Here is a 12,877-nt window from a genome sequence, read left to right on the forward strand (position 1 = left end):
CCTCCCATGGGCTCCATTCAGCTCTGCTCCAGCCATGCTGTGTGGGCAGGGCAAGTGGACATGTGTCCCTCCTTCCAATTTGGAAAAGGTGGTCACCCTACTTACATATTAAGCTGTGGAAGAGGGTATGAGTTGACCTTTAAGTTTGTTAAATATGTAAGGCAAGTGAGGAAGAAAAAGGAACATCAACAAGAAATCTAGTCAGTATTTTAAAAATCCATTAAGAGTAGTTTAAGGTTTTATACACATCCCTGAATCACCCTGAGGGCCAGTCTCTGCTGATTTTTGTAGGGCTTGGTATTTAAAAATGTTGGTGTGGTAGCCTTAGAGCAGTGGCGGGCAATTATTTTGTGTGGAGGGCTGCTTACTGAGTTTTGGCAAGCCATCGAGGGCCGCATGACAGGCAGCCCAGGGCAGATAAATATTAATTTTCTAAATTTTGTGGGGGGGCCTGTGGGCCAGATAGAATGGCCAGGCGGGCCACATCCAGCCCGTGGGCTGCATTTTGCCCACCCCTGCCTTAGAGTGATGTTGTAGCCATAATGATCTAGGAATTATGCAGGAGGCAAGCATTGTTGTGGTGTGATATCTTTTATTGGACCAACTGCATAGTTGGGATGAAGTTAGACAAGCTTTCAAATGCATTAGACAGAAGCTTTAGCAGAAAAATGTATTGCATTGATTCTGCCAACACTAAAGCATGAGCATAATTTTACTTAACTGGCTATGCTTAGAGACTTCAGTGGAATTGAATGTTACATGTGTTTATGGATCCAGGACCCCTCTGACTATGCAAAGAAACCTGTGAAACTGGCCAGACCAGTGGTGCCCAACCTTCTCCCCCAGTGGGCTGGATGGGCAGTGCCTGGTCTGCCTATGGACCAAATCCAGCTGGTGGTCTCAATTTAGTACCCAGGTGGCCATGTTGAGGCCCCATCTGGCCATGCAAAGGTACAGGGTACAGCCTGGTCCCAATTTGACCATGTGGGGGGAGAGGACGTGTCCCAGTCCTGACCAGCCCTGCAGGGGAGGGAAGGGGCCTAGCTGGGTCCCATGGTGGGGAGGGGGCATGGCCCGGCCCCAACCCAGCCCCACAGCGGGGTGGGGTAGAGGGAGCATGGCTCCATTGGTGGGGGACAACAGGGTGTGACCTGGATGCATGGGGGGAGGTGGTGTGGCCCAACCCCAATCTGGCCATGCAGGGGGGAGGGGGCATGGCCTAGCTCTGACCTCCCATGTGGGGCGTGGGAATTTGGAAACAGTACTTCCATTGCTCCTCTACCACCAAATTTTATAACCTGTGGGGAGTCCTTGCAGGCCTGACGTCATGGCTCTGTGTGCTGCAGGGTGAGCATTCCTGGAGTATGCACAAACTGCTCTCAAATGCTAAATGTAAGCAAACTGGATAAAATGGATGTTTCTGTAGTTATTTCTGGGAAGCCCCATGATCTTTCAGCAACAGGTGTTACTTGTAACCCTAGCAAGTAAAAAAAAAAAAGTTTTCATGTTGAAACATCGCTTTCTGTTAGCCATTTGCCTTTAAAACTGAAACAAGCAAATAAAAACAAGGATGTGGCAGCTTTAGCATTTTTACCTAGCACTGTTCAGGCACTGGAGAATACATAGTGGGGCAGTTTCTGATGCTTATTTAAAACCAAAATAAATAGATCTACTGAAGTTACCCTGGTGTTACGCAGAAAGCAGAATCTGACATGTAGCATGCAAAACGGCAGTGTGTTACAAAAATATCAGTGGTAGCAGAGTCAAGTCAGTCCCGAGGCTGCTGCAATCTTCAGGGCACCTTAGATGCTGTAATAACCTTAGCTGAGTTGCTTTGCATTACTGGTGATTCATCAGGCAGAGTGACCTGGTGGTGCCCACCTCTACTCCAGAAGAAAATATAGTTGGGTATATGGAATACATCCCCTTATTGGCATTTTGAGATTTAAAGTGTAAAAGCTTGAATGATAAATTCCAGTCTCCAGATCTGTGGCTGGTTAGAGCAGATTAGTGCTGAGGACCACAGAATAGAAGCCATCCATTGGGAGAACATGGGCTCACAAACTCCAGTGTAGGGATTCCTACCCTGGACAGAATGCACGTGCTGCCAAATCTAGACATGCACCAAACCCAGACATATATTGGTAAATCTGCTCTGGGGGCATTTGTGCCTACCATCAAGCACAGGGGAGACAAGAGATCTTTGCTGCATTTCTGGGTGTGGTGCATGGGAGCCAGTGTAGACAGATGTAACAATTAAAATGTTTCAGATGCCTTTGTGCAGCTTGTTCTTTGAAACATTTCAAACTCCCAGGAATATCTCTTGAAATTAGGTACTATTTCGGAGTGTTTCACTTTTGCTTACATCTGTCTGCACAGGGGAAGGAGGGAGAATGGGATGGACAATCCCAGGGCACTGCCCCACTGAGACCCCTCCAACTGCTGATGGGTCTCCCACCCCTACCAGACCTAGAGCTGCGCTTGCTCTCCTGGGACATCCCTGCTCACTCCTTCGAGGGTTGCGGGGGGTGGGGAGAGAAACTTTTTGGAGCCATGTCAATGCATGTGTGAGGCAGGGTCTCCGAATGGCCCTGATCGGTGAAGCTGCAGCTCAAAACTCTCTTCTTTTAGCTCCTTACCCAAAAGGAAGTTGATCATTCTGATATTTCACCAGAACTTGCTGGAACTGGCTTGGGGATGATGCTTCTGGTGAGGAACAAATATGTCACAGATTTCTGGTTGCAGCCTCACTCCTGGGACTGTAAACAGTGATTGTGCTGTGAAGAAAAAGTGAAGGAGAGGACCACAGAAAGAATATATTTCCCACCACACCTGCTCAGTTGTGGCTACCCTTATTGCAGCTGGGAGTACAGAACACCACTGCAATTTACTGTGCTTCCAAAGCTCGGCTTGTGGGGAGGGAGAGAAAAGCGATTCAGCAACAGTAGTTGGGCCTTCAGTGAAGTTCTGATCTGCATAATGTTCCTCAAAGCCACTCTTCAGAGAAACAGTTTTGTGTGCCAACAGAATTCATCTAGAAAAATCCTTTTGGCTGAATTGCTGTTTATACAGCTAAATCTCTGATCTGCATCAATTTGTGACTGTCCCTAGTTCCTGACTTCGAAAAATGTGCTACTTAAGTAGCAGGCACTCCAAATCAGTGGCCCCAAAGCTGTGGATTTTAGATGCTACTGGTGGTCTGCCATGGTTGTACAAGACTAGGACTTTATCTTGCTTTCATACAGGATTTTCAAATACAAGTTGTATCATCTGGGTGTTTGGTGGTATACATTAAATTTTGAGATTTGACAGTGATCCATTGTCCCCAAAAACTTGGGAACTGATGATCTAGAAAACAAAGTCTAGGATGCTGTATAAACATATTTCCAAAGGCCTTAGCTCTACAAGCACATCATCTGGTAAGTGGTCTCAGTACCGATGCTACGAACAGTTAGATGCGTGTAAAGATGCTTTTTGAAGATCGCCAAATGTTTGCAGGGTTATTAATAAGCCCTTTTAACTCAAGACATTATTTAGCCAGTGGAAAGAGGAAGATTTTTTTAACTCTAGACACCCATGTAACTTTTATTTGGGTTTTGGTAGCAGTGAGCTAGTAGTCACCCTTCCTTGGTTTACAGTGCCTTCACTTCTAAAGAATGAGTAAGGGAAATCTTATGTTACTGGTTTTCTAGCCTCCTTGTTCACATCACCTGGCATTTAAAGTAGCTTGGAAATGTCTTTCTCTCAGCTCACTTCCTTGTGTATTTTTGGAGGAGGAAGGAAAGAATGGAGGAGGGATTGTTTAATTCTTCCTTTTCCCTAAAAATCTCATCATGCCGTTTTTTAACCCCCCCAAAAAGGAACAACAGCAAAAACATTATTTGGCAGAACAGGAGTGGGAATGCAACCCACTAATCAAAAGGATTCAAATCGATCCTTGTGCTGCCAAGCTCTCTCCTTCCCACCCAGTGGAGGGGGGAAAAAAAAGAAAAAAGAAAAAAGAGATAGAGCGAAGGCACAGAGCTTCTCTCCTTCAGCAATCTCACAAATGCAAACCCTTCCACTCCAGTGACTCCTCATTAACTTTCTGAATCTGACAGTCTAATTATTGCAGCTGCTTCGCGCTTAGAATAAATAAATACTAAAGTGGGTGTTTAAAGAAATTGAGAAGGGAAATTCAGTCATCTAGACAGTCAATAGAGAGAGTTTATTTTAAATTTTTATATTCTTATGTATTTATATCATTTTTGGAAAGATAATGAGATAGTTGTCTTTCAGACTAATTGAGTTCCTAGGCTCAGAGCTGCTTGCTGTCACCCTTTCAAACTTAGCTTTAACTTTTGTGCTTAGAAATCTGATCACTCCATTTACTCTTTTCTGCTGATAACTGGGGAAGGCAGAAGTGCACCCAAGTGTGAAGAGTGACTAAATGGTATCACAGATCTCGGTACCTTTCATGGCAAGCAAGACAACTCAATCTCTTTTTTGATTTGCCTTCAAGTGCTTTAAAGGGAAAGTGTGAGATAAAACTTAGTTTTGCAATTAAACAAAATAAGCATAAACACTCTGAATCTGTGGTGCCCACATTATTCAAGGGGATTAGAAGCACTCACCAGTCACAGATATGTAGTTCCCACAACATTAACTGAGGGCCATTTTTCAGTTCTTCTGGATTTAGATCTGTGTGACTGAGAGCAGCATTTGGTTGATTGTCTATGACATTTATTTTTTTTCAAAACTCTGATGGCCCAAACTCCACAGTTTTTGCTCAAGGGCTGCTCTCCTTGTGTTCAGAACGTTTTCTGCTCTCCTTGTGTTTTGAAAGCACAGTGTCTGCTCCAGGCTAACACTTCTGGCGCTTTTCAACCGCTTTAACAGGGGCTATGTTCCTAGAAACCTGTGCTTCAGGCATATGGGGCATGTCTGTGCTGCCCAAGAGCTGCAGCTTAAGGCCACAAAGTTAACCTGCAATTCTTAATGTCGTTACATAGGCAAATCTGCCATAAAAAATGGTGTCTGAAAGTCAAGCCACTTGAGGTCAGTGGGAGCTCTACTTGCATAAACAGTGAGCGAGTGAGTAGGGATTTAGAAAACAATTCATCCGTGACTTCACTCCAAGGACTGTTTTAGTTTGTGTATCACAATATACTAACTCCAAGTTACCTCCCTGTAAGGCACAGTAAAATTGGGATGTGTAGATCTACTGCATCCTTACTTCCTATGCATCCAAGTATAATTTTCAGCGTAGGATGTCTAATCTTGAGACCTGAGGATTCCCACATTCAGGATGCAGAGGTGTGGATATACTTTTCAGCTATGATGCAGAACCCAGTGAAAGCAGTGACATCCCTCAAGAGACTGTTTCAGACAGTTACCTTCTTAAGGCTGTCTACTGTTCACACTGTGCTCCAGTATCATTTCCCACCAGTGCAGCCTCACCAGTGGCAGTAGTGGAAACTCTAGGCTAGGCAAGATGGTGGCACCTTATCCAATGCTGCCTAGGCCTTCTCTGTGCCAGGTTAGGAATTGATTAAAATGTCAGTGCCCTGTCAACCCCAGTGCTCCTTCCTTTCTGCCAAGCTGAAGCAGCAGTGAGAATTCTGGGAAGTTTAGGGAGGATCAGCATAGTGTAGATGCAGCCTGTGTGCCAGAAGCTGGTTGGGAAACATTCTCGTACGTCTTGGAAACAGTGGAATTCAATACAAACACTGGTTTTGAATTGATTTTTATATTCTCAAGCCATCAGTTCCCAAAGAGCAAACTTCCTCATTTGGCAAAGCAACAGCCCCATGTACCACTTAAAATCCTAAAATAGGTTATAAATTGGACTTGCTGGCGCACAGACAATATGCTGGTCTTTTGACTAGGGTTCCATGTCACCCAAGCTGTGAAAAACCTCACTGCTGAACTGGGCATTCACGTCCTGTGGGGAGCCTGAACTTAGGGCTCTTTGCTCCCTTAATCAATGCAGTCAGAAGCACTGCAGGCTCTTGAGCAAAGCTGCTTTCTGGTTTTAAAGTGCTTGTTGCGGGAATGTACCGATGCCATCTCTCATGTTCTGCTGTTCACCTTCTAGGCAGAAAGACTGCTCTAAAACCTCTGAGGGCACGACTAATCAAAAATAATCTAAAATTACCACTAAGAATAAGTAGCAGCAAACTACTCTGCCTTAGGTTTGACAATGCAGAGGGGGCAACTTGGGGGCTACTTTGACAGGAAACCTGTGCAGTCTGAGATGAAAATTGAGGCAGGAGGCTCTCAGCCTCTTGTGTTTTTGACTCGGCAAACTCCATTTTCTTGCATGAATTGTTCAGTTGTCAACAAACTTTGAGCCAGAACAGTGGAAGGATGCCCAAGGTTAGCATGGGGTTTAACTGGTACTGTTGTGGCATGGGGCTGGACCAGAGACGGCCAGAACTCCACTAGTTTGTCTGAGAGCAGGAAGGACCTGCAAAAGCTTGTCATTTTAAAATAATAACTGCAGATGCTTCCTCTACCAGAAAAAGAGTGTTTGTACTTGAAAGCTTGCAAAGAAGAATTTTTCCAACTATTTTAATTGATCTACTAAAAGATACCAGACTCACCCAAAGAAACTTGTCCTTTTAAAATTGCCATTTCCAAACTATAAGACAGGCTAGAAGGAAACCAGATGATGATCATGAGTGCCCTCTCCTGACACTTTACAAGTCTCACCAAACTTGCGGTGCTTCTGTAATCAACCCCACCTGGACTACTTACTGGTGGAATTTGAAGCAAGGGCTTACAACACCAAAAACTTGAATCTCTATCACTAGAGATGAAAGAGCTGCTCCATTAACTGGCTGCTGTGGTAGATTCTTATCCTCCCATTGGCACCAGCCACTAGAGAGGAATCAACATGGATTACCCTTATTTTCCAGCACTTTACATCCAGAAAAAACAAAGTACCAGTATTTTGGATCCCCTCTGCTCACCAAGTTCACCAAGAGGAAACTAAGAGCTCCCTGCACACCTTCTCTCTACCTCACTGCCTCATGTGACAGCAGCTTCTATCTTCTCATTAGCATTCATTTCAATAGCATAAAATTGTTATTTAGAAGGGCTCTCACCTCAGAGACAGAGGTTCCCCAATTATTTTTTACAGAAAGTGGCCTTTGGGAGGTATTCTCTAGCTACAAACTTGTTAAGGGCAACTTATGTAAAAGGAAGTTCAGGCTATAGATATTTCAGAAAAGAGAAAAGGACTCCTGGCTGGAACATGTTTTTTTAAATTTTGTTTCTCCCCCACTACCCCTCACCCCCACCTTCCCCACACCTCTGGAAACTGAAGCCCCTTTTTACTTTCTACCTCCAGCTTGTTTCTTGCCCTCCTGACTGAACTTTCGTGTTCAGAACATTGAAAGTAATAGCCAGCCTGCTCCAGAACAAAGTAGGAACAAAATATATTTAAAATCTGCACTGTTATCATAGCACCCAGAATTCTAAAATGATGCAATTAAATTTGAAAATGATGCGATTCCAACATGACACAGGGAACAAATGCTTTGTATAGGATTATGGCAATGGGGATGGATGCATTGGGAATTATTCAGCATTGCCTAATTTTTATAGTCGTAATGAGTCACTCATGAATATGATCTTGCATAATCATATTATACTGTTTTCAGTCCAATAGACTTTGATTTTGTTTCCAACACACTGGTTGCTATGATAATGCCATGTAGTTTCCTGTTCACCAAGGTACCTCTCACTGCTGTTTGGATGAAGTATCAGAGATGATAAATATGGGGTGGTATATAAACCCAGGGTAAAGGAAATCATCTCCTACATGGCAATACACCCTAGATAATAAACCTTGTTCTAGAAATTGACACATTGTGCCAATCTGTTGTGTCATTCCTTCTATTTCTTCTCTCTCTCCCTTTCTCTCATTCTGTCTGTCTCTGTACCTATTTTTTCCACACTTTCTCTTTCTCTGTCTCTTGGCACTGGCACTTTCATCTCCTCCCTTGGGGATTTGAGATGTCACTGCAGGAAGTCCTTGTCCGCCTCTCCGGCAGCAGCAGAGCCCTGTGGCTTTGACAAACCTCATTTAATTGGGAGGAAGCCAGGAGGGTTTGAAAGAACTGAAACATCCACGAAACTCCTTTTATCAGGCGTAATTTAAACTCTGCATGGAAAAAACCCTATATGTATAAAGAAAAGTCAACTTCCCTCCTGCTGTGAGCGCTCCCCTCTTCTCCCCCTCTCTCCCCCAGCACAGGCAGGCTCCTGTGAGATTCCATCTTTTCATTTTTCTAAAAGTGTCAAAGTAGATTTGTGCTCTGTGGCTGGGTGAACAGAAAAGGAATGCAGATCTTGCACTCACTTGCACACATACAACACCTTTCTAAGGGTGGCAGTTTGGGAGAGATTCTAGCTCGCAGCTCCTCTGCTTGAGGTATGTTAGAAAAGCCATAAATGAAGTTTTCAAATAACTTGACAACTTGCTCCAAGTAGGTTTCCTCTTAATTACTCATATCTAAAGAGAAAAATGAGTGCCCAAGAGACCCTGAGAAATGGCCAGTCTGATAGGCATATTATGCAGGATGGGAAAGAGATTTTCCAGTTTAGGAAGAAGGTTTGTAACTCAGTAGGTTCTCCGTCTGTTGGATGGCGGGGGCATGTGCCTGATAGATGTTTGTGAATATGTTCATGAGTGAGCAACAGAAGGCAGGAGAAGAAAAGGCAGGTAATTTCAAGGGAGATCTAGTATACAGGGTATAAGGGACAGCTGGTTTCTCAGAACATCAAAAGGGAGCAGAAGGTGCATTTTGGGGACCGGGGCTAACACATCACATGAAGCAGCTGGGAATTCAGGATATTGGAGTAAACTGTCACCTGAATTAAACATAAAATATGGTTTTAGGAAGGAGCTTCAGGCATCTATAGGTACAGAATCAGGAAGCGGTGGCTTTATACTGATGCATTTACAATCACAGCTTTCTAAATAAACTACTAATACTGAGGTCTCTTCTGAGTTCCTTTCTAGCATTGATTCCATGTTGACAGAGGAAAAAAAGGCTAAAGTTGCTCAAGCAACAACTCGGCCACATTGCAGCTTATGGGTTTTTTTTTTAAGTTGTTGACCAGCAGTGTAGCAATGTGGCTGGGTGCCTGGGGCACAGGTAGCAGTGACTTCCCATTGCAGCTATGCCACTGGTTCAATCACAATCGTGATTGTGCAGCTGCCAATGACAGAGTTTTTTTTGCACAACCTCCCCTTCACCCCTCCAACCCCAAGTTGGCATCCAGGGCAGTTGCTCCTTTTGCCCTGCTGTAATTGTGGCACTGCTTTGACAAATTACAAATGAAGCATCCCCCTTCTTGCTGAGATAGGAGCAGGGGTTAACATACCATCTGGAAGCTGATGCAGCTGAGCAGGCAGAGGGCTGAAAAAGTTATGGACAAGCGCATCTTGTGCAGAGACCCGCTCTCTAGGAAATGTTTTCAGCATTCTTGATGCCAGGTCTTCAGCTCCTGGCACCCTGCCCAGTCTAGAAAAGCAAGAAAAAACAAAATAGCACCAGAATGGGATCTAGGACATAAAGCAGGAACCAGATCTAGGCTCAAGTTTTGTCAAGGCCAGGAGATATTAGATCTGGGAGATTTGGTTAAACTTGTGATGGGGATGCACATCCTGCATGGCTCCCCATGGGAATTTCAGTGAAGTTTGAAAGTGTGTGCCTCCAGGATGTTGGTTCACACCATCCTCCAGTGAGACTTTTGGATCCCTCATACTTTCTTTTGAAGATAAATTGTTACTTTTTGAAGAAGGAGCTTGGAATAAAAATAGATACTAGCAGTAGGCAAGGGTGTACATTTACATGTATCATAGCTAAAATTTCATAAGTTATTTTTATGGTCATACTCTGAGCCATAGCTGCCGACTTTATTTTTTGCTGGTGGGTGCTTGCAGACATACCCCGCCCTCCCCCAAAACCTCAGTGTTTTACTTTTAACTTGGTGTGTTCCTGTGCCAAGCCCCACACATGCACAGCAGATGCAGCGTGTTACCTCAACCTTGCTCTGCAGCATCTGTAAAGAAAGGGTGCTTTAGTAGGGCTTTTTTGGTACTTTAATAGCTTGATTGAATCAGCTTTAACTTTAGCCTTAGCTTTAGCTAAAATCACGAAAAAGCCCCGCTGAAGTGCCCGATCTATACAGATGCTGCAGAGCCAGGTTGAAATAATGTGCTGCTGCTTCCGGTAAAGTGTGGTTTTTGTTTTTTTGTTTTAATGTCTGCAAGCCTGGATCCATGGGCTGAGCACCCGCTAATTTTTTCCGGTGGGTGCTTGAGCCCTGGAGCACCCATGGAGTCAGCGCCTATGTTCTGAGCCATGACAATATGAAAATGTCCCTGTGTAACCTGCCAGTGACCACTACAGATTTGTGTTCAGAATTGAGAGATCAATGGCAATGCCCTGTCTGTCTCCTGGCCCCAGTTTAGCAGTGTAGTTAGGCTGTAATCATGTTGGGGATTCACCAGTATGAATCTTTCCCAAAATGAATGTTTTGTTTTGTTTCTTTTCAAATGACCAGCAAATGCCAATGCCAAGTGGTGTCTCCTGGAGAAGAATGCAGCTGGGGACTAGGAAGTGAAAGAGAGAAAACAAACAAGCAAGCAAGCAAATAAAAACAGTGCTTTAGTTTTACAGCTTTTACTTTGTTTGTTTTGATCATGTTTCCGCATCAAGTGGCCCATCAGAGAGTGGCCTGTTGTGCTCCTACTGACCACCCCAGCTGCTATTTCCCCTCTAAACAACACCTCAGTGCTGGCATGCTCCTGTTCCTACCCTTTTCCAGTCCTCTGATGCATATAGAATCAAAAACTGAAGGTTGGGAGGGACCTCAGGAGGTCATCCAGTCCAGTGGTTTTGGCCTTTTTTCATTTGCTGACCCCTAAAAAATTTAAAATGGAGGTGTGGACCCCTTTGGAAATTTCATATGGAGGTATGGATGAACCCCTTTGAATTTGAAGTGTGGGTATTCACATACTTTTGATTGACTGTAGTAGTCTTTTGCGGACTCCTTAGACATAATCTGCGGGCCCTTGGGGGTTCACAGACCACAGACTGAAAACCACTGATCTAGTCCAACCCCATGATTAAAGTAGGAACACCCCCAACTATATCACCCCAGCCAAGGCTTTGTCTAGCCAGGTCTTAAAAACCTCCAAGGATGGAGATTCTACAACCTCTTTGCGTAACCTGTTCTAGTACTTTACTACTCTCCTCACAAGAAAGATTTTCCTGATATCCAACCTAAACTTCCCTTGCTGCAACTTGAGACCATTGCTCCTTGTTCTGTCATCTGCCACCGCTGAGAACAGTTTAGCTCCATCTTCTCTGGAAACCCGCTTCAGGTGGTTGAAGGCTGCTATTAAACCCCTGTCAGTCTTCTCTTCTCCAGACTAAATAAGCCCAGTTCCCTTAGCCTCTCTTCATCATAAGTCATGTGCCCCAACACCCTAACCATTTTCAGTGCCCCCCCACTAGACTCCAACTTGACCACATCCTTTCTGTAGTGAGGGGCCTAAAACTGGACACAGTACTCCAGATGTGGTCTTACCAGTGCTGAATAGAGTGGAATAATCACTTCCCTCAATCTGCTAGCAATGCTCCTACTAATGCAGCCTGGTGTGCCATTAGCCTTCTTGGCTTATTGTCCACTGTAACTGCATAGAGCACCTGATGCTCTGGATGGTTTTGTTTTTGTAAAAAAAAAATTGTTTTTGTACAAATTTAGGTCTTAGTGACTATGATAGAAAAATACTCAGTTCTCCCATCAGCCAAACTATGTAAGCCCCTGCTGGTTTAGGGAGGAAGATACAGGGACTAAGAATCAAAAACTGGGTGTTGCCTTATAGTGCCAACACTTAGAACAAGCCTGCACAGGGGCTTGATTTCAGAGGTCATGATATTGGTGGAGCCTGGAAGATCCCCTTTACCCTGCTTAGCAACCCCTTCTTTAAGGCTGTTTGCCATGTCACTGGGCTTTCTAGTACCCCCATCTTCCAGGCTCCACAATGGCTACCAGCTCCACACAGAATTCCCATTTGATTCCATAACTTGCTAAGCAGGGCCATAGTTGAGCTGTCTGAAGCACTCCTTCACTTCTCAAGAGATGAATATTCTGCCTCTGCAGTTAACCAAGGAAGGCAGAAACAGAGTCAATCCTGGACCAGTACACAATACAGCACTCTGCTACCACAGCACGGGACCAGTCTATTGGTACTGGCTTTAATAGAGCTTTTCCAGCTTTAGTCCTTTAAACAAGGAGCTGTGGCCAGTGAGCAGGAAGCTGTTCCATCCCAGGTGATTACTAGGAATACATTCATTTCCCTGCTTTGGAGGAGAGTGGGAATTATTTTTAAATGGGAGTGTGTTATCTAAGCTTGAGAAATTAGAGAGTTTATATATTTATGAAAGTTTCTGACAACATTTATTAAAACGATTTGTGTCTCCAAAACTAGCATGGTACTAAAGACATTAGTATCTCATTTAAGAAATTCAGTGCAGTTCCTGAGAAACCCAGCTCTAAAGGACAGTGTGTTATCACTCAGAGTGAGGCTGAATGCAACAGTGAGGTACTGGACTCACCCTAAACCTGCATTAGCTTAAAGTCTTTGAGGCCAAAATAGTCTTTTCATCTTGACACAGTGGGGCTTTGATCCTAGGTTGTAGTTTTCTCTGGCATTGTTCTGTACTGTACTGACTGTAGTGATCACTGGGTTCAGTACACACAGGCATAAGTGAATGGGAAGAATTAAGCAACTGGTTTTATTCTGGAGCAGTAAGCAACTCCTGCAGACTGTATGTCTGTCTGACTAACTGGCTAGCTGCTCCCCGAGGAATCA

General features: G+C 44.2%; 1 protein-coding gene across 1 annotated transcript in view; it reads right to left on the reverse strand.

Annotated features, from left to right (window-relative positions):
• Positions 1 to 585: 585 nt before the first annotated feature.
• CDK15 (cyclin dependent kinase 15) overlaps positions 586 to 12,877 on the reverse strand; it is a 97,093-nt gene continuing 84,801 nt past the window's right edge. Inside the window, exons 13-15 of the mRNA XM_025196700.1 lie at positions 9,376 to 9,515; positions 2,640 to 2,777; positions 586 to 1,477 (exon numbers count right to left, since the gene is read on the reverse strand). Coding sequence (XP_025052485.1) covers positions 2,668 to 2,777; positions 9,376 to 9,515 — 250 coding nt within the window. The 3' untranslated portion in view covers positions 586 to 1,477; positions 2,640 to 2,667. The remainder of the gene's footprint in view (positions 1,478 to 2,639; positions 2,778 to 9,375; positions 9,516 to 12,877) is intronic.

This window comes from Alligator sinensis, unplaced genomic scaffold (genome assembly GCF_000455745.1).
Source record: "Alligator sinensis unplaced genomic scaffold, ASM45574v1 scaffold755_2, whole genome shotgun sequence".
NCBI classification, from domain to species: domain Eukaryota; kingdom Metazoa; phylum Chordata; order Crocodylia; family Alligatoridae; genus Alligator; species Alligator sinensis.